Genomic DNA, 27843 nt, shown 5'->3' with positions numbered 1-27843 from the left:
CTCACGCCTGTTCACCACCTGGGTATTAATGCAGCCAATTACTGTGTCCTGCCTTTCAGACGTTATTATGTTACAGCAAGAAAAGAGCCAATATTGTATTTTATATGACCTTTCTAATGCTGTATATACACATATAGATTTGTGTTATTTGTCTCTTTGATTCACCAAATGTTTCTTATTTCTGGCTCAAGGCATTTATTTATTGCAAGGCTTCAAGCTGCGGTAAACAAGGTCATAGATTAAGAATTGATTTCCACAGTTGCTGTAGCATACAAACTAAATTTCTCTTGGTTGGTTATAAAAAGCTGGGCATAAATTCGTAATTTCAGCATTGTCTTGAAATTAATGTTAAAGCAAATGAAAAAAATACTCTAAGTATGTATTGCATGCTTAATTTAGGCCTTCAGCTAAAGCCTAAGGAAATCAAATTGTTTATACACTGCAAGTTTCTAAATGAAGCCCTGTTATTACTGATCTGAAGCTTTTTTATTTTACTTGTTCTTTTTTTTCTCTCTCTGATTTTGTTGGCAGGTTTTCTGTACAGCTTTTGGCAAATTGTCATGATCAATAGGTTGATTAGTTCTTTGTTTTTGCTGTATGTTCCTGGGGATTTTGCTGGTTACGATAGGAGTGGAATATCATTTCTATTCTTTCAAATCCTGCTAGAAATAAAAAAAATCTTACTGTTTTGTTACCTTTTACTCCATCTTCCCTTCCCCACCCCCATGTTAAGGTATGCTTTTAATAGTAGAGCAATGCTGTGTACCACGATTGAGTCATATAACAGTCAAAGATGTTTAACTCCTATATGAATTGTTGATGCAGTACAGTTTCCTAGTAACTATAAAATAAAATTCAATGTACAGAAGTTGGCTCCTTAGACATATCTTTGTCGAAAATATTTCTGTTACATAATCCCATGCCCCTGCCCTCCATATTTGAGTTAGTTCAGTTGAGAGTACAGAAGTCACGATAGGTAATGTGTGTTGTCAGATCACAGGCATCTTCCTCAGGTGATTTTATGAACGTTACCTTGACCTCCACTGTTCCTAGTGTTGAAGTTATTGTACCTGCCATTAGCAGAGATAAGAAAAAGGAAATGTGCATAAATGAATTCCCTCAGGCTTAGAGTTCACTTTTTCCTATTTAAATGCATGTTTAGGAGGACTGAAGTTGAGAAATGTATCTATTGGCACTGATTCCTATTCCCTCTGTGAACTTTGTTTTGTAGGATTAGAATATATGGATCTCATTTCGTGGCTATATTTGTTCTGTTAGCACTTCATCTCATTTTGCAAAATCTTTAGTTGGAGCTTAATTGGAGATATTCTAAATAGAAAAATCTGTCAGCATTTAAAACTGCATATGTCTATAGAGAAATTCATTTCTCAGGATTTCCATATGGAGATATCTCCAGAATTGCAACTTTGTGGTGAAATGAGGTAAATCAATTCAGCCCAGAGTTTCTCTGAATAATGAAACAGTCTTACTGGAAGCGCTGTTAGAAGGAATTATGATTATCAAGTCTGGAAGTCAGGAAGGTTTCTTGTTAGAATATGGCTGTAGGACTAACTAAAGTGCGGTTACTCCTGACTGAATAAAAGATTTCCCAACATTTCTGAAATGTAGGTTGCTCTTTTGAAAAGCCCTTAAATATGTATAAAGAAGCTTGGACTGATTCATTAACTTTGAATACATTCCTATGATAAATGGGGGAAATGAAAATGCAAATAGCTTGTTGAGCAGCAGTCCTTGTAAGTGGCTGTCTCCCTGCAGAGGTGTAGGACTAGGACACATGCATCACTGATAAGTCATTGTAGATCCACCCGAGGGTAGGCTTTGAAGGAAGTGAACCTTTTCAGAAGGAGATCTTGCATTGGCCTCCTCTCTATTGATGTAGTAGTTCAGATTTTCAAGTTTTTGTTTTTCCTCCTCTCCTTTTTCTCTGCAGTAGCTAGAAGGAGAAATCTCCTGATCAATTTTACTTTTATCCTTTGATGAGTTTGGTGTAAGAGCATAATAGTGCTAGAAATCTAATGTTCTCCTACTCCTTTTGGATTTTTCTTGCTATTACCTGTATTCCTAATATCTTGCAAAGTTGTTCTCTGGAGTCACCTCATATGTTCATAGGTTCATAAGGTTGGAAAGGACCTACAAGATCATCTAGTCCAACCATCCTCCTATCACTATCCCTACCCAACTACTAAATCAAATCCCTTAGCACCTCATCTAAACGCTTCTTGAACAGCGCTAGGGATGGTGCCTCAACCACCTCCCTAGGCAGGCCATTCCAGTGCCTGACCACTCTTTCAGAGAAAAAATGTTTCCTCAGGTCTAATCTAAATCTCCCCTGGCACAACTTCTGACCTCATTGTTACATCCTCTATATTCTCCACATAGAACCGTGCATCAGTGATGCCCAATGCAAAATGCTGAAAAAGGGTCTTTGCAGCAAACAGAAGTCTGGTGAGTGGGGAGGGGGAGCAGTCTCTCCACCTGTGCCTTCTGCAATAGGAAGAAAGAAAAAAGGGAAAGTGAATGAGGGGAGATGAACACTTTCCTGTACAGACTACCTGAAAAGACTCACTGTGATTTATAGGTGGAAGTGGGCAGTACACATCTGGGGAGAGTCTTAACTAGCCAAAGTCTAGGAGTTGGGTTTGTGCAGAATCTGTTATGAACAGTGCAATTTGAGTCTGCCCACAATAAGTGATTAGAACTGTGTTGGTATCAGGGGCATGTGTTATTGCACTGACATTTTACTTGTTTGTTTGTTAGCTCTTGATGCAAAGTCTTGTCAACTGAAGGATCTTTCTGACTTTAATCAAAGAACTAAGGTTGTAAAGCTTGCTTAAGGTTTTAAGTGTGTAAATATAAATATTCTTAGCGTCCTTTGATTATCTTTGTGACACAATTTGTGCTTTTTCAAACGTTATCAAAATACATGTATTCTCCAGTGAATGTATCTATTTCTGGGGATTCATTCCCCCACATCTGTAGCTGGAGGAATAGCAAGCTCACTGCAGAAAGATCAAATGGGCATAGTCATTTTCATTTGTTGGGGCGTTTTCAGACTCAGGCAGGTAAAAATGAGCAGAGATCACTACTGTTTGTTTGTCTGAGGATTCTTTCAGTCTGTGGGATTGCGTGGCGATAACACAGGTCGTTTCTGTGCATTTCCCTGTGCAGGGCTGCTCTGCAAAAGGCAATGAAGAAAACATGCAAAAATTATGTAAATAGTATCTCGCTAAGGCTCTCCTCAATCTTCCTTATGTGTTGTTCCATCTGTAACTTCTCCAATAACTGACAAAGACCTTGAATTCCAGACATTAAGTAAATATGGAGTATGCTGACATTCACTGTACGCCTATGGGTTGTGATAAAGATATGTAGTCTTTTTTCAGTTCATTACTATAATGCAAAAGGAGACCCCTCATCGACATTACACAAGGACACGTTCTTGTTTATAGATGGATAGAGGCATACAGCTGTGTAACACTTGTGTCTAAGTAGACATACAAGTAGGTATTTATGGTGCACACATAATTTTTTGGGGTTTTTTTTGTATATAGACTTAAAACCTGGATAAAAATATAGTGCTTAATTTTTAGACCCTACACAGTGCCCTTTAATCAACAGTTACTTTATACAAAAATCACTTCTACATTACTGTATAGGAGGACTGGAGCATCCATCATAAAAGCCAGGATTGGCAATGAGAAGGTTAAGAATAAGAAAACCTTTCCACAAGGAAATATAAGGGTTTTTTTATTTGAAAGGCTCTGTTTGACTTTCTCAAATTATCGCTGTATCGTGTCTCTATATAATAAATTCTGGCTGTATCATATGTCTATCCTGATCCGTTTCTCCAGTAAAAATAGGGCCAAATTCTGATACATTTTGTGATCCAGTATTCATTGTCTGATATTTTTGCTTTTAAGAGCAAGTACTACAATTGTTAATGTTCCTCTGTGTGTCCTAGATCAGCATATTTGAGGTGTGAATATTCAGAAAGAGCTTGACACATAGTTCCAATTATTTATTTGGTAAGTATTTTTGTATTGCTAGAAACACGTGGATTCATTTTACCAACTAAAATATTTGCAGAGCACACTTCATCACTAAAAATCAGCATCACTGTGGATCCATTCTCAGCCTTAGCAAAGTGCAGTAGCACACCATCTGAAAAACATAACTTGATTCAAACAGCACCTTGAATCACTGATGCGACTTTGAGGGGAGGCACCAGCAGCATAAGATGATCACCCTATGGTTTTCACTCCATGAAAAGTCTGCTCAGTGTTTTGCAGTGCCATGCGTGTTCTGTTACATGGCATATACCTGCACTGGCTCAGTCAACGGAAAATCGACCAAAACATGCAGATGCTGAGAGAAATGCTTGAAGAAGTTGAAGAAATAGAAGTCATCTGATATGAAGCTTCTAGGTATGCCCTTCTTTTTATCAACAAAATGACGTAGTTCTTGAACAGTTGATTTACTGGATGTCTGAGTGTGGTTTTGTTTATAATATATACTGCTTTCTTGTTGATAGAAGTTGAAGAAGGGAGATGAACAAAACATAGAGGGTCGTTCGTGTGTATACAGAACTTTTTTTTCCCTTTTCCATCCTCTTATGACCTGCAATTGCATGGGACAATCTGAATGTAGTCCTAATGACGTGGAAAAGTGAAAGAGAAGGCTGCAGGCTTGCAAATAATTATTTCCTCATTTGAAACTAGCAGGTGGACAGCCAGTGCATTGCTTTCTAACTAGCTCCAGGTTACAGATGGTACCTGAACTTTGTTTTTATATCGTGCCATTCATGTACTTGATCATCATTGTTGCATCATATTTTATGTTCTCGACCTGTCCAAATGCATTTGTTGCAGAAAGAAGCCTCTCTGCTCTTTCTGGATGGCTTTTCCAATTCTTTTTTTTTTTTCTTTTTGTTTAAATAATAATCAGATTCAGAGTCCTACACATGAGGATGAGTGGTGGAGCTCATCCTGGCTTAGCTGCCTGGGTCATGAGTATCCCATGTGTGACAGTTCTCCGCTTGCTTCACAACTACTCTAGCAACTCCATGCTGTTTTAGTTGCTTTTGGACTCTCAGTTCTCAAAGGCACTGATGTGTGGATGCTTCCTGACTCATTGGCACTTCTGTTTGTTTTTTAAATAAATTAATTTAAAGTGATTTTTGTTTAAAAGGTGTTAAAAACTCGCAGTAGAAAAACAAGTATTTACTCAGGCTCAGTTCAGAGAAAAGAGATACTGCTTCCTTATTATCTTTCTCTTAAACACACAAAGGGATGTTATTCTTTTGTCCACACCCATCTTTGCACTCTTCTTTACCTTCATCTGCAAATGAAGTTCATTGCTAAACTGAGATGCTTTCTTTGCCTGTTTTTCAAGTTGACCCTAAGTATAGTCTTTCCTTAAGATTTAATTTGCCAGCTCATATGACCTGTGCCCCTTCAGGCTGTGCTGCTGTTTGTAACCCCTATATTATTTGGTCTCGTTATAGTGCCAGAGAAAAGCTAGTCCTGTAGATAGGTAGGTATATTGCTTCATTTTGCCCACTTCTAGTCATGTCAAGCCATATGAGAAAGAGCCTGAATCTGTGCCGAGGCTTTCACCTCAGTGTAGTTCTGGAATTTGGGCTGATGCAAATGTTTTATATGGTTTAGAGGGCTTATACTATTTTGTTATGAAGTCCTGAGATATTGGACTTAAAACTAACTGGCAAATAGTTTTGAAACGTTAGGGCCCTAAGGGAGAAATGAAATGGCCCTTTGTGTGTATGTGTATATATATATATATATATACAAAGTATTATACATATCCTTTATATAGCTGAAGTGGATCAATGGCTTTGTTTTTATGTTTTTGTTTGAAAGATAACACTTGCTGGCTGCAGAGTGGGTGGATTCAGCTTCCTTCTGGAGCCTGAGCAAGTCACCTGTGAGATCCTGTTTTCTCCTGTGTCCGTACAGACAACATGGAAGGGGAGAGCATCTATGAGGTTGATTCTGGAGATGGACTTGGAGGTAAGGGTGCCTATCACTTCAGTTTTCATCCCAGATGGCTGGTTGCAGGGGAGCCCTTATGACAATGGACTACAGAAACCACAAAAAGCAAATGTAATAAAGATGTCTACAGTTCTTTGATTGTATTGTGTCACTTTGAAAGCAGTGAATAAAAGTGATTTTGAAAACAACTGTCTCCTAGAGCAAGTGGCACACCTGGATGCTGCATGTACAGAGCATTGTTACTTGGAGTCTGAGATTTTCCAAAGATTATGCAAACTCTAAAGATTTACAATAAAATCAAAGGCTTGTAGCCCTTTCTCTCTTTTATTGTTTCTTTTTCTGTCTCTCACCTGCTGAGCAGCTCTGTTGTACGTGCCATCTGTTTTGTAAATTTCTTTTAACTAGACTGTTGAAAACTGCATGAAATAGCATTGACTTTCTACTATATATACCCACTAATTCTACAGCTGTCCTTGATCAAATTTGCTAAATTCACTGTTGTGATTTACCATTTTAATAATGGGATAAGCAGAGGTTATATTACATACTTCTATGGGATGCTGATGTTTGTGTGTCGCGCCAGGGAATTCTGTCAGTTTTCAGAGTGACGATGTGCCTTTGAGCTAGTGTTTCTTCCCACCTGTTTTTTAAACTGTTCATTCTATAAAGCTTCTTCTGAGACTACCTGGTTCGTGGAGCACCTTCAACTGTCTAGGTCAACTCACTTTTGAGCTCAGAAATCTAAATGTTGTTGGAAGGAACCAAAAGAAAGGTTAGAATATTGTACTAATACAAGAGTTACTGTGCTGTATATCTATTTTGATGGTTTGGGTATTTTCTTGTGATCACTGTAAAAAGAGATACTTTCGTACTGTGCTTCTGCTGAGATACTCCTTGTTTAGTATTTTTTTAAACACTTTCATAGGCTGTAGCTGTATCAGCAATACTATGTACTAAAAGGAAGAAGTTCTACTGCCTTAGCTTTGAATTTCCTTTGTATTAATGAGTTGCCTCCAGCGATTCATCAATTAGCCTAACATGCAAATATGCTGACTTTTTTCCAATCAAAAACCTCAGTAGTTCTATGAAATTGCTGTTTTATCATAATAAGTATTATTACAAGAACAGTATCAGTATTTCTGCTTAAGTGATGCCCTTCTGCTATGTGGGTGTAGGGTAACAGCAGCATTCTCTCCGGCTTTTTGAGCATGTCTTACCCTCTGGCAGAGTTTTTGGAACAGTACAACTGGAGCCATCGTCTGACCATTAGTGATTTAGGGTACTTTTTCATTCCGTGTCCTGTCTCAGGAACTTATTTCCTGGCCTTATCGTTATGTCCTTCACTGAACCTCTGCTTCAGTACTGCATCTTTGTCATTTCTTTCATGTCCCTATGTGCATGGAAAAATACTTTCAGTGCTGATGTTGAAGAAAATCATATCCCAGCTCTAGCTTAGACTGACCTTTGCTGTTAGAATAATTTATTGTCCTTATTCTATGTTTTCTATATTGTATAGACAAGTCTGATTGTGTGTGTTTAGAAACAGAGTGTGAACAAACATACTTCTGGCCTGTTCTGTCTTTCCTCTTCGTTTCTGACATCAGAGATGAGCTCATCAGAGGAAATTTCCTATGTTATTGGGAAATAATAAAAATAAATCATCACTTACTTTAATTAAGTTATTGGCATTGAGAACCAAAATTTGATCCTGTATGTGAAAGGGCTGTATTTACAGCTGCATGTCAGTGTCTCCAGTATATATATAGTGCCTTTTTAAACAAAGTGTTTAAGTGTGAGTAGTACTGAACAGAGGACCATTTCACATGTTTCCAAAGATGAGTGCTGTTCACTCTGTGTGAATTACCAGCTAAAAGCTCAATGAAAAAATATCCTTACTTCATACTTCATACAAAACGAAGACCTATCAAAACAAACTCAACAGAGAAACTCATTCCGAAGGCTGGACTTACGGGCAAGAGCTGTCCCTCTGTTATGATCTGTCCTTCAAGTGCTCTTAGGTGGTGGGTAAGGGAAACATTGGAAGTTTTTCTGTGTTTTTAAAATCAAGGGGAACAGAATTCTCTTTGTATTGCTTTTCCTGTTTCTATTTGAGATAGAAAAATGGCAAGGATCTGCTGGAATCAAACTGGAGGATACTGCCCTGTTTAACAGAGTGTGAATTAAATAAAAATGCAACTTCAAAATAAAGCATCAACCCTGCATTTTGAGAAGAAGGGCCTTTGTTTAAGGTGCATACATACTTTCTGAGTTGGATGCATATTTATCAGTGACATGTAACAAAGTGCACATATACCCTACGTACTATAAATGCATATATACCTGGAGTTACGTACTTACTGAGCACAGATGTTTATTTTCAACTGCTGATTTGATGTCTGAGTTCTTAGACATCAGTGGCTTAAAACAAAACAACTGTGCCTGATTTCAGCAACATGAGTTGAATTTGTCAAGCAGTTTTCCAGTATAATGAATTTATCTCCAAAAAACAATTTGTTAATTTGCATCTCACTTCTCTGAGGGAAGTGTTTCCTATGATTGTAATCTCCCTGACGGGCTGCCTGAATTTGAGGGTCAAGGGATCTTAAGAATTTTTTGGCCTTTTTCTGTCAGAGCCAAGTAAAAAGTAGGTTAGCATTCCCTTAACCTTCTTAATTTCACTCGTAGCCAGTGTTTTCCAATTCAGGAAGGTAAAGGCCCCTCCCTTCATTTGAATGCAAACAAGAGTTTGGATTTTCACTGGCGTGGGTGGCCCATAGCGCTCAATGTCAGTAAGAGCTCAGCGGCAGTGTTGCTTGCAGTGGTCAAGTAGCTTAATCTGCTGATATAGAGTTGTGTACTTAACTCAGATGTCTCAGGTTCAAAAGCAATGTAGGTAGCTGCACTGTAGGTCTTGCACTTGGTCCTCTTGACTTGGTACGTTACTTAATGGTAGATTTTGAATTCCCTTTCAGTCGATGCACTAAGAGCAGTGGAGTGAGCTTCATCTGCCTGAAAGAATGTTACACTTTCCTAAGCAGAAGGCTTGCTGTTATTCTTGAGAAATATGCTGTTTTCTATATTTTCCTTGTAAACCTGATGCAGTTTTTACAGGATGTTGTCATTAAGTGATTGTTTTTATTGGCAGTGACTTGACTACTTTGATGTGTTCCAAAAAGAAGCCATTAACATGGGCAGTGTAGTATTAAGTATATATTGAGATGTTTCTTTAGAAACTTCAAATCTTTTCCATTATTGAGTGATAAGATTATTAATTAAAACTAAAGGTCAGCATCTATTGTCGCTCTGTTTCTGTGACTTGATTTTTCAATATTTAATCCTGTTTGTTTTGGCAGAGTCTGTGCTGGCTAGATCTATATGTTGAATCAATAACACAGCACACATTTTTTCTTGTTCACTTTATTTAATGAGAATCTGAAGATTTGCTGCTGCCCTTTGCAGTTGAAGGGTACGAATGGGGAAAGATTAGGGAGAGGTTAAATGACTTTTGTTCTATTGCTTTGCTGATGTTACACATCACGTCTACTATTAGCCTGGTGTTTTCACTTGTAGCTCTTGTTCAAGTACAAAATCCTTCCTGCATGCTAGCAAGGTTGCAAGTCAGTTGCTATGGTATTCAGCATTTTATGTAGCCAATCGGCTTGCTTTTGTGGTGATTCAGCCCAGAATAAGAAATCGGTCACACAGGCCGGAGCCGTAATCGAAGGAACAGCTATTGTTGGTGTGACAGTCTACAGAGGTTCAGAGAACAGCAGAATATGAGTTTTCAGAGAATAACAACAGCAGTCAGTGCTTATGGTATATTTTCTGCTATATGACTAAATGCTGATAATAGTAGTCACAATGATAAATTTTCAGGATTATGATAAAAATTGAATCAGTGGACTAATTTCTGCATGTTGTTTTACACTCCGAAGGCTTTGGTAATTCACAGCTAAAAATTACCAAGTATTTATCCCGTGGCCGTTTTTGATTCCTCTGCAGCACACAGTACTCACATTTTTCATTTTGTTACAAAATGGTAGCACATTTCTGGCAGTCTGTTACCTGCTGTTGGTGTATTACTAGATTCTGCTGCTTGTCTTGTGCTATTTGGCTAATCAGAAAATTCTGGAATGTTGCTATGTAACATAGAATGACTTTGAGTGTCACAATGGAGCTGATGTGTCAGCACATTCATCCAAGGTCATGTGACAAGTTACTTGCACAGAAGAAACATTCTGAAGGTAACTGTCCAAAAAGGGAGGACAGATTTCTGTGGTCTCAAGGCCTTCTACAGGTTTTTGAGAAACTTATGTTCTTGCAGATAGGTTTGTTTTCTTCCCTGCTCTGCTCACAATTATATTCGTAGGACAAACAGAAAATACTGCTGCTTTAATAGGAAACTTTGTCTATTTGAAATCATGGCTATACCACAAATAAAATAACTTCAATTTAGAAATCACTAGAAATCATGCTTGAAAAGGGAATGCTGTATACCAAAGGCCATCAAAAACCTAGGCAGCTGATCATGGCAGATGCGTGAAAACATACATTTGAATTTGGAAATAGCTTGAAAAAAAAACCAGTTTGTTCTAGGAATTCTTTATAGGTACTCAGTACAATATATTGGCATAATATCCTTGCCCAGTGGATAGCAGATTCTCCTAAGTCACGAGAGCTTTTCTTTTCTTTTCTAGACCCCTTATGTTTCTCTGTGGAGGCAGTGATGTCCCACCGAAGTGGGACACACTGACAATGAGTACTGGTACCTCTGCTCTCACTGAGTAGGAAGAGAGTGAACTAGTTATCAAGGGTTTGATTGTGAATAGTAGCTGAGTGATGAAGTTGAATCTTGGAGGGGCTTTAAATGATGCTGCCAATAAATGCTTAGGTGAGTTTTTGCAGTGGTGGCAAAATGATATAGACATGAACTTGTTACTCAGCCACCACATACACTGATCCTATTGAAAAAGGATGAACATCCACAATTCTTTAGCCATAAAGTGTACAAAAGTGTTGAAAGTCTTGAAAGGATTTTCTGCAGGGACCATCCAATTTATATACTACTGCAAGAAGTTTTATGCAAGATAGTAATTTTAGTAGTTTTTGGTTTCACATCTTGACTGCTTTCACTTAGAAATTGCCCTGTGCTAGTAATTGCCTTGGTCTACTTGCCACTCACCTTTTTCAAGGCAAGTTGTAAGGGTTGGGATTTCGCTTAGAAGAACCCTGTCTTTTTAAGGAAAGAGCAATGGAAAAATTGGGAATTGGATTTAAATTCAGTTATTAAAAGAAATAAATACTGTGTTGATCTGCTGCTCAAAGACTTGGCTTGCTTTATTTGATGCTTTATTTACATTTCACAGGCTATTCACTGCTAATAATGAATCTTTTCAAGTAGTCACAGTCACATATACCAGTCCTCTGCCAGCGTAAATTGTCATAGCCCCACTGGTTTTGGAAATTACGATGGAGTCAGCGAAAGTCTGCATGCCAATAGGACTTGCTTTATTTTTACCAAAATAATTCTTTCAGTTTGATTTGCACTCACCAGTTATGAGAAGTGCTGCTTTTAATAGCAAGAATGTAAGTAGAAGGAACACTCTGCTATGAGTAGGAAATGTGCAGATACACCCCCGAGTGACTTAAGTTGAATGAACTGCTGCTGCCTGGACTAAATTCACATAATGACAATTACCTTCATAAAAAGGAATCATTTGGTACAGCATTTTATTTTTCTGGATTTCAAAAATCTATGAATGCAAATGTAAGCATGTGTAAATAAGCATTGAAATCATCCTGCCATGTATGGTATATATATTTTTTCTATTCAGTCTTTGAATCTATTTGCCTTTCAGTATATCTTCTAGAAAAGAAAGGCTTTGGAAGAAGATTAAAAGAAACAAATTGAAATGGGAAATATATTTCCACAAGGTTCCATAAAGTTATTCTTTTTGATGCTGTACAGACTTGGGATGAGGGATTGATAGTTTGGATGCACTTCTCTGGTTTAAGTATCAGTATTAATAAAATGGGTTCCTTAACCTTGTCTCCTTTTGTTTTGATAACAGACACACAATTTGTTTCTATGAAATAGAGCATTTTATTTTTAATGGTTGTGTTATTTGATTCATTTCTTACCACTTATTTCTCATTAAGAAGATCCAGCCTTTCAGTGAAAGAGAAAGGGCACCTGTTCTCTAGATCCTATAGACTGATGCTGTAGGGTCCATTTAAAAATTTATTGAGTGAAGCAGCTAATTTCTTCTTAAAACCCTGCTTCAACAAGCATTCTGTTAAATGTGTTTTGGTGGTGGATGAATTGATGAATCTGAGCTGAATCCCTTCAATAGCTCTACAAAGGGCTTCCAGTTACCTAGATCTGGAGGGAACTATTGTACCTGCCTGATCATTCAAAAAATAATTCTTACTTCCTTAGGATTAGGAGTATGAGACAGGAAACTCACTTGTGTGCCTGCAAATTCCGCTGGTGGAAGTGAGCAGAAGAGCTAGTGAGTTCCGGGCCGAAGCTTTTGATTTACAGTCTTATAAGTTTGGGAAAATCCATTGAGAAGCTGTTTTTCTGTTATTGAAAGAGATTGAGAGAACAAGGTGCTTTCTTGCTTACGGGGGTCAACAGTTTTGTTCCTGCTTGAAAAAATTAACTTTAGATGAGGAAAATTTTCACCTTTTTTTGTTTTGTCTTGAATTTCTTTGTTTTTTAGGGAAAGCTATAAGGAAGCTTGTGCGCAAGGCGACTGGTGGCATCTAGAATCCTCAGATTTCCATGACTGAATCCATCTGGTTTTAGCCCTAAATATAGTAGACAAGCTGCACTGCTTGCACTGATAAATTTTATCTTCCAAATGATAGACCAAGGTACAGTTATGAATACTCACAATTTTTGAACTTTATTTCACTCTTGATTCTGTTGCTTTTTGGATAGTTGTAACAGTATGGTTTGTCCCCATTATTGTGGACTGTCTCTTAATCACCTGCATCCTGCTATAAGTACTCTTAAAAAAAATATATATATATATATATATATTGAAAGAGACTTCTGGCTTGGCTCTGGCATTTGATGCTGCCAGCTGCTAACAAGTTTGCATCCTGATGGGAAACTTACCCACTCCTGTGATTTACTGATTTATCTCTAGAGGCAGGTAGGCAGTGAGACTGCTGGCAGGACAACTTTTATGGGTTTACTGTACGTGAAAAAGAAAAAAGTGAAAAACCAAAACCAAAATTTAGCTCCTTTTTTGATGTACATTTTTCATTTAATTTGTTTACTCAGCAATTGTAAAAGGAAAACAGATGGTGTTCTAACAGAGCATAGCTGTTGACTGTAAGGTAAACCCCTCATATCAAAAGAAAAATTAGATCACTATTGTGTTAAGTGATAGTTAACCATTAGGGTTTTTCTATATCTGATGTCTCCTTTAGCTGTGGGAATGACTAAACAGTCTTAGGGCCAACCAGCCTACTTTCTGAGGCTAGAAATCCTCTTTGCTTTTTTTTTAGATAGGGTTACCTGCTGTTACTTACCTGTGTATCTTCTAAACTACAGAGGAGGTGACTTTATTATAACAGATAGCTACTAGTTTTGTGATGTTTTTTGAGGTATTATTTCGTATGCTAAAGGACTTGTTTCCTCTGGTATTCCTGTGGTTATCCACTAGAATATTTTATTTTCTTTTTTTTGCTAAGATAGCCTATGAGATCTAAAAATTAAGACTACTACTTTTGTTTTATCTGAGCATGACATTGAATATTAATCGAATTGCATGGAGGCTGTTAAAAGTTCGATTGGTTTGGATATAGAATTGGAAAACTTCAGTGCTGTCAGCTTTCGGCTTCAGGTAGAGGTGAGGAAGTTTCCTGGTTGTTTCTTCTCAGTTCTTCACGCTGCATGAAGAGCTCCAGCTGTTTCCTGCCTCCACTTTCAATTGTTGAGCTTTATCCTTACTTTGGTGTGGTGCCTAAATACCAAATCTTCCAATGTTTTTTTCCCTAAAGCATAATGGACTTGGGTGAGCAGCTGGATCTGGGGTGGATGTCCATAAGCTGGGTTGGCTGGCACATTTGGGTTCTTGTGAACATTCGGATCTTGCTAAGGGAAATGCTACAGCAATCCCGGTCTGATCCTGTGGAGCACAACTGCAGTAATGAAGACTGTAGGTCACACACAGAAAATTTGCTAGCTCTATGCAGCTTTCAAGCTGCTACATGAAATCTGTTTTCTCTCGTCTGGGAAAAAAAATATTAGATTTTAAGTACTAATGCCACTGGGATTGAGGCTTGCAAAGCTGGTCTACAGATGGTTATCTTTCTGAATAGAGTTCTGTTCAAATACATGCTCTTGCCGAGAATCTAGTGAAAAGCTCCCATCGTTCTCCTGTTTAATTAATACAATACAGCAAATAATTGAAGTGTATGTCTGCCATTTCGATCAATAGCAATAGATTGAACCTTTGGCATACAGGTAATAGGTAATTTTTTCTGTTATTAGCAGAGCCAAAAGATAAGCTTTTTGAGTTATGATACGATCTCTGATGACATTCAGCCAGCCTGTAGTGGTCAGCGTGAGTCCTTTCGATCCTTCTCCATCCTTAGTGTTCTGAGATAAGTCTCTATGACTTATTGTGTAACTACCTATTCAGCAGCTGGCAGGTCAAAGCACTTGGGTACAGTAAATTCATTTTCTTTGTTCAAGGAAATTTTGGTATTATTTAATGGTGGTTTTAGTTACAAAAGTATTATGCTCCTCCATTTGGAATCCATGGGAATAATCTGCCAAGAGAACTTCTGAATAGGAAAGACCTTGTGAGAGGTTTCTCATTAGCAGTGTGAACACCATGCATGGAATATCTGGGAGCTGACAAAAAAAAATCAGAGCTAACCATAGGCTTTGGGTTAAGGTACTGCTGCTTAATGCCTGCTGTAGGAATTGGGAATGAGCCAGGCTCCCTCTAAATACATGCTGCAGCAAGAAAAGGGCTGCCATGGGATGTCAGATTGCTGGTACTACAGTTCTGCAGCAGTAATAAGAGACAGAAGAAATAATTTTTAAATTCTGCTAATAAATGAAAAGAATGTAGTAATTATAGAATGTAGAAATACCAGGGACATTGAAAAACATACACTGAAGAGAAGTAGGCAAATAGTAGAGAAAGTTGGACATTTGCTCGTGTGTTTAGTTAGCTGTTTTTATGTTTAACTGTAGAATCACAATGAGTTTTACTTTAACTCAGTAGTAATTCAGTGAAGGAATTAAATTTATATAAAATAATCTTCAAACTGTCATGGCAAATTAGTTTCTTGTGTTACTGTTTTTTGAGAGCTTAATTCAGCTGCTTTTCCTTTATTTTAAAAGTCTTCTTATATGACAAAGCATTTGTAATAGCATATGACATGCTGCAGCTAGTTACAAGCTAGGGTTAGATCATGACAGTAAGATCACCTTAGTGCCAGCTCCTCAGCACCAAGGGCTGACAACAAACATCATTGGAAGGAAGTAACAGGGGGTGCGGATTTGAGTAGTTCAGTGAAAGAAATCTACAAGCTGGTTTAGCAGAGAGCTGGTTGTGCTAGTTAGACAGTTAAGAGAGACCTTGCTGCATAAAGAAATAAATAGCAAAGGAAGTTTAGGGAGAGCAATGGAGAGAAAAACAGGAGAGTTGTTTTCCATTTTCAACTATTGAAGAGATTTTATGGGGCCAAAAAAAAACATTCTAACACAGTCAAGCATGCAATACAGAAGGTAGGTCTGATCCATTGAAGAGCAGCCTGTGTAACTATAGGTCTCTAACAAAAGGACCAGATAGATTTGATGTATTGATGAGATGATGCTAAATGGACAATGAGGCAGCAAACTATGAATAGCAGAGCTTTAAATCCCATTGAAATTAACAGCTGGAGCATGAATTTGGCACAGTTGAAGGATTTCAAAATGAGGTTTCAGTTCTCCACAACAATGGGCAGGGAAGAGGGCTGTTGTTATTCTTTTTTGTTCTGAGAACTGTATATTATACGGTATTGTGTGGCATTTGCTTTTGCAGTGGTTCATTTTATCTCACTACATTGCCATCTAATAATACAGCAGACGTGGTCAGCAGCTAAAGTGATGCTTCCTCAGCAGCAGCATACTGATCTAAACTTTTATGTACACTCAGCACTGCAACTCCATTGACTGCTTGCTCACAGTGCTGCTATTTAATGCTGCTGTAGCTGTTTCTGACAAGTTGATGTACTGGCACATCAGGAGCTTCTATTGGTACATCATAGGGAGACAGGATGATCGGTAACTGTGTGCCCTTGCAGTGCAGTGGTTATAAATACACTTCATGAGGAGATCACTGCTTAGTCTTCAAGAGATATTTGCACTTTTCTCTGTTACAGGGATGGTGCTAATGTGACCTATCTGATAATGCATCATTAAAGGTACCAAAAGCCTGATATGCTGTCACATGCCTCTAGATTGATTATGCAGTGCTTTGTTTTTCCATCATTAAAATGTGCAAGTTTAATCACTAACAAGCTTACATACCTGTGCATTGTCCTTTTTCTTTTCTTTCTTCTTGTTTTTTAACAAAATGTTAAAAGCGCATAACCAGGAATTTCCCTGGGAAAATAAATAATTTCAACTTTTGAAGGAAACAGCGAAAAACTTTTAAACAATGTTGTTAGATATTTGTTTTTAGGATTTTTTTCTGTTTTGGGTTTTTATCTCTTAACTTGTTAGTGTAACTAGTTGACAGTGGGGCAGCAATTAATGAAGATTAGTTTAAATATTAGCTTCAAAAAAAGAATCTTCCTCTGAGTTGAACGGCAGAAGTCATGGTTAGACAGTCAGTATAATCATCTGGTAGCACACAATGTCTTCAAAGTTTTAAATACTGAGAAATGGCAATCACTTTGAATAGCTGTGGTTATACTCTTAACTAAGTATATTTAGGAATCTGAACAGCTAAGCTGATTTTTGTCTTCAGAAGTTGTTTGCGTGTTAATGTGTAACATGGTGTCTGACCATGTTCTACGTCATACAAATTCTGAAAAACAACTAGAACTTATTTACTTTGTTTTAATTTATTTAGTTTAAATTAGTTATTTTTAAGCCTGCTTACAAGTACCCTTTGCAACTTGGTACCTGCTGGGTCGTTAGTATAATTTACATACTTTGCTTTAATAATCTTAGCAGTTAATGTATTGGTTTTTTGATTTCTGTACATACATCTTTTCTGCTTAATACAATGATTGAGGCTAAAGAACAGGGATAGGAAAGATGATGAAAGGAGCAAACAGAAAACACAAGAAAACCACAGGAGTCTTCCAACAGTGTAAAAATGAGCAAACCACACATTGATTCCTCTCCATTTCCCAGAGAAAATTAATATGCACAAGTATAAACTAGTACCTCATAGAGTCATAGAAACCTTGGAGTTGGAAGGGACCTCTGAAGGCCATCTAGTCCAGCTCTCCTTCAGTGAGCAGGGATGCCACAGCTCCATCAGGTTGCCCAGCACCTGATGCAGTCTCGCCTTGGAAGTCTCCAGGGAAGGAGCATCAAGGGCATCACCAGATAACCTGTTTGAGTGCCTCACCACTCTCACTGTAAAAGATTTTTTCTACTCTTACAGTCTAGATGAGGCTTTAACGTGTACCTGGATGTTCAGCTGTCACCTTGTTACTGCTTCCTAGTGCTATTCTGATACTCTACTGAGGAGGAAAAATACCAAACCCTGCAGCCCCTGAGGGGTTACTGAAGGAGATTTGTATTCTTTTTTAAGTGTAGGGATTTAGGACATACTTACTGATGTTTTACCCATTAAACTTTATGGCTGATAAATTTGAAAATGAGCATTCATCTATAATGTACTTCTGGTGCAGATTGCTCAGTAGAAAGGCAGTTATGTTTTTGTCATCAGGATGTGTGCGTGTATTCTTCCCTGTTGTATCTAGCATTTTAATGTAACCTTTAATGTAAATTAATAACTGTGTAAGCTCACTGTATCCAGTTATGCCTTTATGTTTAACGTGCATTTAAAATAATGATTTATGCTGCTTCTGCCATGGTTAAAGTAAATTAGGATGTTGCCATGCTACTCAGTAGAACTATGGACCCTAGGGGCACCGGATTACAAAGTGGTGGAGTTAATTCATATTGTTTTCTGTAGCAGTTAATTACAGTTTCAACATAAAACCTGTTAACACAAACTTACCTTTTAATTGTAAAGCAAGCGAAGTGCCAGGCTAAATACTGGATCATTGTTTGTTAGGTTTTTGAGCCGTAGGGCAGTCTGCAGTGGTTTTATTTGTAGTTGCTGTCCACAAGGCCCCTTATTTTCCTAGCACGAGGGTGCATTCCCCTGACAGGACGAGAGGGAATGGCCAGAAGTTGCGCTGGGGAAGATTTAGATTAGACCTGAGGAAACATTTTTTCTGAAAGAGTGGTCAGGCACTGGAATGGCCTGCCTAGGGAGGTGGTTGAAGCACCATCCCTAGCGCTGTTCAAGAAGCGTTTAGATGAGGTGCTAAAGGATTTGATTTAGTAGTTGGGTAGAGATAGTGATAGGAGGATGGTTGGACTAGATGATCTTATAGGTCCTTTCCAACCTTATGAACCTATGAACTTATGACAGTAATTACTTGTCGGAGAGTCTCCTTGCAGCATCTTCTGCAGACTTATTTAAGCTTTGGCACCAATATTTGCTGAAACCACACAGTTCTCAGGGTGGTCACGCTGAAGTCAAGCTGTTACAACACTCAGAATGCGGAAGAACAGAAAAAGAAAACAAAAATTGTAGAATAGTTCAAAGACAATCATTGCACTGAGCTTTGTATCTGTTTACTTCTTCATTATTGCCACAGTTGCAGTGCAAGGGAAACTCAAATGATGTTTTTAGGTACTGTGTACCCTTCTCTTTCTTTCTTATCTGTTGTTTAATTCTTTATCATTTGTAATAAAATATTCAGCTATCTAGTCCACTGGATAAAACTTAGCTGATCTCTTTCTCTGGAATGGAATGCTAAATCAAATCCTCTTCGGATGCAGATAGCACAGTTGTGTTGCTCACTGGATTATTTTGCATTTGTTTCCTGTTGATAAAAACCAATAATGTATTGAATTTTAATCCAACTTGGAGAAAACTGTACGATAAACAAATGCATTATCTTGGACAATTAGCACTGTATTAATACCTTGGCAAACTGCTTTTATCAAATCTTTAATAGTCATGGACTTCTTAAGGAACCAGATAGGAGGCACGGAAAGAAAACACTTCAGTAGAGACTTAGTCTGATTAAAATGTTTTGGTAAAGAATCCTTAATTATTTTAAAGAAAGCCACACTGGGGTCTTTTCTCCTGTGCAGATAAGAAACTGGGAAGTTTTAATATTGCATTCAAATGTGTGTGATGTAAAATGAATTAGTTATTAGCTGTATCTCCTTGGGACATACGCAGTATAAATAGGTTTTTGAAGTCTATTACTTTATTTTGCTCTGAAGTGTCATGTTAAATTGCAGGCCAGAATAAGAACGTCTCCAGTCCACTGAACATTGGAGCCATGAATACACAGAATCACAGAATCATACGATACAGATATGGCTGTTGCAGATTGAGGTCTGATTTTGTGGTGCACAAGCAAATGAAGGGCTCCTTGGTTCAATGACCCCTGATTTTTAAGAGTCTAAGGAAAAACAAAATACCTGTTGTTTGTGTCACCTGTGATTGTTGTACAAAACAAGTAAGATGCGGGACGATCTAGGTGTAATAATTCACTAAGATATATAATATTGTCAGTAAGTGATTCCGCAGCGCTGTACTTGAGCCACATTCCTACCAAACAATCCCTGTGACAGTCCACAGCAACAGCACTGTCATCTGTTCTGCTCTGTGTCCCTGGTCTCCCGGCAGTATGTCACTTTCTGGCATCACAGTATTTCTTTCTGTATCTGTTACACTGAGGTTTGAGTGACCACCAGGCAGCCAGGGCCCAAGAGCTGAGTGAATATCTAAAATAAAAGCTGGCCCTTGAGCAGTTAGCATCAATTTAGGGAGGCAGGCGAGTGTGATTAGCTGCTCCTCTCGTTATATTCTGCACAAAACACTTGTTCATTTGGTTCCATCAATAAAATGGTGTGAAACAAAATGCTTTGCACTGACTGCAGATTTTATGGGAGTGCAAAACAATAAATACGGTTTATAATGCTTTAAATATTTTCATAGTGTGTTTTAATTTGCTTGAGTGATCTTGCAAGGTGCCTTGAAGGGATATATTATAAATAGAATTACTATTATCCTTTTTGCCAAAATGACTTTGATGTTGGTTGAGATTCTGTTGCAAACTGAACAGCGTAGCGCCACTGAAGTAAAAAGACAGATTTGGTACCTTCTGTTTAAGTTGTCAGGGTTGACTGAATTCTCGTTTAATACAAAATCCTGTTTTATAGCCTCTATTACACAGTTTCCTGCCCCCTCCTTGGAGTCTCTTGTCTGGGGGGACAAAATGTAACCATAAATGCATTTGCTTTATTATTGATTCTTTTTTCTGTTTTATTGTATGTCGTTTTCATTTTGTTCTGTTTAAAGTAATAATCCATGTTGCTGTGTAGATGTGTAGGCAGATCTTTCTGCTTCTCTTTGCTCGTAATGCAAGACCTCAGGACTGGACCAAATAAATGGCTATTCAATTTTAAAATGCAAATAGACTCCTCATCTCCCATGGCTGGCAAACTTTCCCTTTTATCCCTCAGCCAACTTCTCTCCACTCCACTGGTTCCCCTTCTCTGTGTCATGCTTGCTAACTTTTGCAGATTAATTTTTTATGAGAGATGCTACTGAAATGACTTTGGAGATTCACATAAATTATCTCTGTAGCTTTCCCTCAGTCTTTGCTGTTGTGAAAGATATAGTTATGTTTCTCCAATGCCTCGTATTTAATGCTAAGCCAGCATTGAGTGTTTTTCTGATTTGTGCTTTAAGTAATTTCAACTTGATTTTTTCTTTAAATGAAGTAAAATGTTAAATGTGTTATGTAAACCTTAATTGAGGAGGGAAGTGAAAAAAGTGTGTCACTTCTGTTTTGTTGTTTATGCAATTTTTAAAGCTCTGCAAAGTAAATTGAGCAGAGCTCTGCCTGCCAAGAGCAGCCCTGACTGTTCCTGTGCCATTGAAGTGGCTTTCTGAGGTGCGCTTCTGATTCTTTGTTCCCTTATGGTGCAGGGGCAGCAGATTCAGCTGCCCTTCATTAGCGGAGAATGAGGAAATGAGACTTTGCTGTTTCCCTGCCTCTTTTTCTTCACTTTGTTCCTACCCAAAGGAGAACAGACAGGGCAGTTTTTTCACTTCTTCACCTGCCTTCGAGTTTTGGAGAGCCTGAGTAGGAATTTATACTCATAGGAAGAAATGACATATGAGTGGCTGTGTTTGGTACTTGTTTCACTCTCTAAAGTTAGCAAGAAAGTACCACTTACCTTGTACAAAGCTTTGCCTGCAAAACTAAGGTATGACTACTGTCTATTTTGTTCTGCATCCTCTCATATTTTAACATCAAGGTGGAGTTCCCCAAATTATTTTCGTGGCTCTTCTATTAAATCTAGGAAAGTTTTTTTTCCTTTCTTTTGTGAATATATTGATTCTGCTTTGTTGCAATTTCATTCTAAGAAATTAGGTCTTATATTTGGAATAGCTGATATAAGGCCAAATTTGCCACGTACAAATCTTATGATTTACTTTTGAGACAACGGAGTGAATAAAGCTGAGCCTTTGTTACTTTACTAATGTAGCCCTAAAGCGCTGCAGTTTATTTAAGGGTTTTCCAACACTTATGATTGGTAGGTAGTGTGTGTATAGGTATGAAGGTTAATTAAATCAAGTGGTGAAGTTTGTAGAACAGGGAATGCCTCATTAAGCCCTGTGTGAATTAACTTGTACAATCTGTTCACAATACCCCAAGTGCCATTCACTGAGACAGTGTAATTACAGCTTACACACATTTTCATTAGTTTGTGTTTCTTCTACTGTGGTTGACATGTATGTTGTCTTCACTGAAACCTTGGGATAGAGGAGGGACTGCTCACTGGTGGGCATCTGAGCATACTGACATTCAGCAAATCATTTTTCCTTTGGGTTCTAAAATGTCTTATCCCAGATGTAATTAAGCTTGTAATTCATCAGCTGACATATTTCTTTTTCCTCAGATTCCAGACCTAGCTGCAGAGTTGTGAAGTAGCTGTTCTTTGCTTTAAACAGATGTGGACACAACAATCATCCTCTAGCTTGGGTTGTTGTTTTTTTTTTAATGTAACATTCATGCGTTATTATCAAGGCAAGATGTCACAGTAACCTAGAGTTGCAGTAATTTAGACACATCTCTCTTTAATGACTATGAAATTTGGGCAACTGTAATATCTAGGTGCAGAGAAATGGAGGCTTCAGTAAGAATTTAATCATATAGATTCCCAACGGTTTCTTTTAGTAACAACTTACAATGCCACAAAAGTGTGAATGCACTCAGATTGAAGTGTTGTCACCAGTTCATGCCAATTTGCATCTCTCTTGTTGTATGTTTAATTGATTCCCAGAGAAGGATGGTTAAAGATTCAGTTATGATCACTGCAAATCAGACCAGATGCATGCACAAAAATCCCACAGAGTTATGTGCAGATATTTAGTGTTGCCCTTCAAATAAGTCCCATGGGCCTATTCAGGTGAGAAAAGTTTAAATGAAAAAGCGCTTGAAAGTTCAAAGTCTGTAGACAGAAAAGCAGTATTAATGAGGATAATAAAAAGCCCAGTGAGGGGGAATGAACAATGACCTTTATTGCAGATCTTGTCTGTAAATTATTTCTTTATATTAAAAAAAAAATCCAGCATAAATCCTTTGTGAAGTTCCTAGTCATGCAGGTGAATACAGCTGGGGTGTAACAGAGGTAGCAATAAAACCAACTTCCTGTTGTTAATACCTTTAAATATCTTTAAGAGGTTTGTTTAAAAGTTAGGTCCATGCCATAGAGTGTCCCACCTCTGCCAAAGGCGATCTTCAGCCATGTGGCTATCAGTCTCTAGCAGTAATCTGAGAATACTGGAGAGTTTAGGGCTTACGCATTTTTATCTGTTATTTCTTTTTGGTATCTAATCAAGTAATAAAATATTTCACAGAATCCTCTTGGCTGTGTTTTCTCATGTCAAGAGTTAAGTGTTTTGAGATGATATCCTAAGTTCCTATCTGTGCTTTTTGGATTTTTGAAAGATTGTAGATAGGACTGGACTGGACTGGACTAGATGATCACCGTGGTCTTCTCCAACCTCAATATTCAGAGAATCATAGAATCACTTCAGTTGGAAGGTACCGTTAAAGATTGTCTAGCCCAACTCCCCTTCAATGAGCAGGGACACCTACAGCATCACGAGGGTGCTCTGTGCCCTGTCCAGCCTGACCTTTTATCTCTCTAGGGATGAGGCATCTACCACCTCTCTGGGCAGTTGAAAAGCCATTGAAAGTTTCTATGATTCTCTGATTTTTTGGTGAGTTTTAGTATATATAATGATTTTATAATACATTTCATGTAAGAGCCATTCCACAGGAAAATTGGCAGTAAGATATTTGAAATTGTGTGGATTTAAGTCAGTACATACCAGCACGTAAAGTGCTAGGCATAGCCTGATGGAACTGTGGAACAGTATCTGAAAAAAACCATCATAAATCATCATTTCAAAAGTAGCATGTTTTGGGGGCAGAACTCCCAGCCTTTGAGCTCATTGTGAAGAAATACAGTAAAGCAGAGAAGGGAATGCAAATATCCATTTGCACCAAGTTCAGAAGCAGGTCTTAGTGCTGCTACAGAGAACAGATTGTGGGGCAGGCACACTGTGCAGAGAAGTCCTCCAGCATGACAGCTTGGGGTTTAGGCATGGTGTTCTGTAGATATGTGTGTTCATGCTGGGAAGACTTACGAGCTGCACAATAACATGTAGGAGCTTTATATATAAAAATATATACATATATATATATATATATAAATTTTTGGCCTTTGAAGTAATGTCCTACACTGACTGAGGCTGCCTTCTGCTTGGATCAGTACAGCATACCTCACTATTAAGAACAGTTAGCTGTGTCTTTTCGAAATAAAAGACCTTGTGTTATTTACTCACATCAGTGCCAGAAGAGCGTGTGAAGCCTTATAGGTGATTAAAATTAACTTGCCACCAGAATCTAACTACTTAGACAGCACAGCAAGAGGTAACAAAAAAGGCAGATAAGTACAGGAAGCATGAGGACTGCAGTAGCAAAAGCTTATGAAAATGCTTTCTTATTGACATAAATGCTTTTACTTATTCCTCATGTATGTTTCCTTGCTGCGTGTGTCTTGCTGGTTATTTGATTTTTGGTTTTGCTAGCATATCCAACCCATAGACTGTGGTCGTGATTTTTTTCCCTTGAAGTCCCTGGAAGGAACTCCTAGTGATTTAAACGGTGTTGGATCAACCTCACTAAGCCAAGACTGGTAGGATGCAGTATGGAAGAAGGTGTAATCTTCTTCTAAATGTTTTTTAGAATGAATGATCAGCATGTAAATCCTGTTATAGAAGTAGTATGCATAATATTATGTACAAAAATAGCATGTTTCATTTTGACTTCCTACAAAGTTAAAACGTTTACTATTCTGAAACTGTCTCAGTTATAATCAGTCATAATTAGTGCAATGGTGGATGAGTGTATAAATGCATGCATGTCTTGTGAATCTGTTGACCTCCTTGCTCAGTAATGTGCTGATGCTTCACGGGTTAAGTACTTAATGTGGAGAATGTTGTTATCATTAGCTTTAAATATGTTTTTTTTATGTAACAAAAACTCTTGTGTCATAAGAAAATTGCAAATGATTTCATTTGCACAAGTTGTTTTTTTTTATAATCTTTAATATTATGTTTCCAGTATTAAAGCTCTTGTTGGTGTTTTGTTGTTTTGCTCTTATCCTTCTGCTTTTGTCAAACCCCTTGTTGGAAGTTGAAAATCCTTCAGGCAAACGTGCTATTCTTTGACAGGATGTATTCTCAAATACATAGGGCAAATAGGATAAATTTACATTACATGCTGTAAAATGTGGAGAGATGAGGGACACTTAGAGTTGACATTTTTGAGTAGCAAATGGTAGATCCTGCCTTGTAAGCATTTACTTGCATTTTAAACTTCACATGAAAGAGAACCACAGAAGTGGAAGAAGACAGTTTCCCTTTCCATCATGGTATCTTTGGTTTTTGCTCAATGGATTTCAGGAGATTTCTTAACTAGTCAGAAATACAGAAATGCAAGTAGGCAAGTCATGAGAGCTGCAGGAGTATCTGACTCGCTTTAAAATACCTTTAAAATCTTATTAATTTGTATCTTTTATGTCCCAGGTAGATACAATTAATAGATATATATATATATCACAGCTGATTTTCTTGCTGATTCATGTATCAGAAGCACCAAACAATATGAAAACATTAAGTGCATCAAACGGGAACAGATGTGTAATGAAGTGTAGTGAAATTTATTCACCTGTTTATGTGAGTGCTGTATGTGTTTGGTGGATTTAACTATTTAATAAACAGCTTGCTCACGTATTGCCAAGTAGTGGATTAAATCCTAATAAATCAGCTTAAGTAGAGCTATATTCATGAGTGTGCCACTCAGTCTATTTACACCTTTGCAACTGTGTGAAAATGTCAAAAAGATGTATTTTTATAATCCAAGTACCTCAATTCCTTTCAACATTTTCTGTAGCTCATTTTATATGCATATCTTTCTTTTATATTATCATCGTGATGGTATTAATTTGGAAGTGCAAATTAGCTGTTCATGATGTTGTCATGTCAGCATCTGGATTCAGGATGTGCTGTTTCATACGTACCACATCCTATTGCGTTTCATCAGAGTCCCCTTCTCTTAATCTAATTATTCACAAGGAACCTTGGGGATTGTGCTAATGGGTATCTGAAGCTATAAAGAGTAATGAAAGTGGTTGTGTTACTGCTATGCAATTAAATGTATATAGAATACCATTCATATAATCAAATTCAGAATTTTTACCACTTTTTTTCTCCTTTGTAGTACATTAATTATTTCTTTTAAGTTAAGAAGAATACTAATGGGGTTTAAGAGCTTTTTGCTGTTGTGTTTATAATCACAAGTTCACACTGGCTATTATTTTTAAAGGTACTCTGCAATTAAACAGCCAGTTGTATGAATTGATTTTTGGATTTTTTTCTTTTTTTTTCTTTTTTGTGGAAGGGTGGAGGATATTGCTGGCTGATGTAGAATTGGAACAGCTGAGCAACAGAGTGGGGGTTGCTGTGTGCTTTCTGCTTAGTGTTATGGACGCTGGATGGATTGGGTGCAGTACACATTATGCTGCTGTGACACTAATGGGTATCAGCAGTCCCTGCAATTTATAAAGTTCAGCATGACCTTTGGTCTGGGCTTAGTTTTCTGTCTTTGTTCATTTGTAGTAAGTGTTTTGATGAATGAGAATGAAGCATTTAGATCAAGTAGTCAATATGTTTTATGCTGATAATTCCATATTAATAAGTGCTGATGGTTAGCGTCTGTAAGCTCTACTGGTAATCTGACTGAAATCAATGGCAGTTTTGCCTCATTTAATTCATTGGGAACAAGAATGAATCTTCAACCAGCAGAAAATTATGAACACCAATCTCTGCTCACGTGTCATTCAACATGAACAAAAGTTTTTATGGTGCTGTCAGGCAAAAAAAAATCCTTTTCTTTCCTGATAACAAAGCTGTATTTAGTTGAGGTAATCCCTAGGTAGCCTGTTAGAGGTGTTCCAGCTTTGTTATTTCCAACAATAGGGAATGTGGCCACTTGCTGGTTCTACTTATTTAAGTAGTTGCTCCTGCTCAGAACAGTATCTGAGACTGCTGTGCTGCTGAAATTCAGCTGCAGGCAGTCTGCATTAGCCCAGTTACGTTGAATTTTATGTGAAATTCAGACTTTTATTTTAATGCTATGGAGTATGCGATAGTACATATATTGAGCAATTCCCTTTTCCAGAGCATCAGTGACAGCCACGGGTTGTGAAAGAATTCACCTTTGATTAACCACAGACGGTGGAGGTCTCATCCTTTGTTCTGGACTGCTTTCCATTTCTTAGCCTTAAAAACACACTATCATTTCAGAATTGGCCATCTGCGTAGTGTCCTTCTTCAAAACTGAGTAGTAGCCTGCTTCATAAAATCATTTTTCTGGGATGTCCTCTTAGTTTTCTCTACAGGTACCCAACAGAGGAGAAATGAACTGTGAAGAAGTTTGAATGGGAATTTAATAGGTCCAGTTCCTGTCTGACCATATGGCAGAATGTCAGAGGGCAAGTGTCAGCTTCTTTCTAATCATCACTAGAAAAGTGAAAGGGGAGAAGAAAGAGGGGGAAAGTGCACAGAAAACATGATCTCTCAGCTGGATTTTCAGCTTGCTTAGAGCATTAAAGGTCAAAGCCAACATTTAGGTTGGTGCCTCCTTAATTACTAGGAGACAGCCTTAGAACACAGGAATAGCATGCTTTTCACTAAGATTCTGCAATCCACATTTGCTTGCACTTTAAAATATTGTTAAGGTACAACAGCATGTTGGTAGTTTTTTGACCTATCCTTAGAAAGGCAAATAAATTTGGCCTCCAGGAGGAAAGCTTGTATCTGTCTTACTGTCTTTGCAAAATGCTCATGAATGTGTTCAGTCCAGCTATCTCTTGTCAAATTTGCTACCATGATTATGGATCTTGGTTCAGTGCCTGGGATGTTTTCTAGCTGTTTTCCAGGCT

The 27843-nt window shown here is 37.8% G+C and overlaps 1 protein-coding gene across 6 annotated transcripts in view; it reads left to right on the top strand.

Moving 5' to 3' along the window:
• The window catches only part of PPP2R2C (protein phosphatase 2 regulatory subunit Bgamma), a 167572-nt gene that overhangs the window by 76978 nt on the left and 62751 nt on the right, over positions 1 to 27843 (top strand). Inside the window, exons 1-2 of one of the 6 annotated variants that reach the window (XM_065735824.1) lie at positions 5969 to 6047; positions 12755 to 12908. The exons of 4 other annotated variants lie outside the window; for them this stretch is intronic. In XM_065735824.1, coding sequence (XP_065591896.1) covers positions 12896 to 12908 — 13 coding nt within the window. In that variant the 5' untranslated portion in view covers positions 5969 to 6047; positions 12755 to 12895. Of the gene's footprint in view, positions 1 to 5897; positions 6048 to 12754; positions 12909 to 27843 lie in introns of those variants that run through there. One more of the 6 variants, XM_065735823.1, reaches the window with a different exon arrangement.

Source organism: Cyrtonyx montezumae, unplaced genomic scaffold, assembly GCF_038088225.1.
Source record: "Cyrtonyx montezumae isolate F1298 unplaced genomic scaffold, pur_monq_1.0 scaffold_2, whole genome shotgun sequence".
Classification (NCBI taxonomy): Eukaryota; Metazoa; Chordata; class Aves; order Galliformes; family Odontophoridae; genus Cyrtonyx; species Cyrtonyx montezumae.
This window is presented reverse-complemented; position numbering and strand designations above follow the sequence as displayed.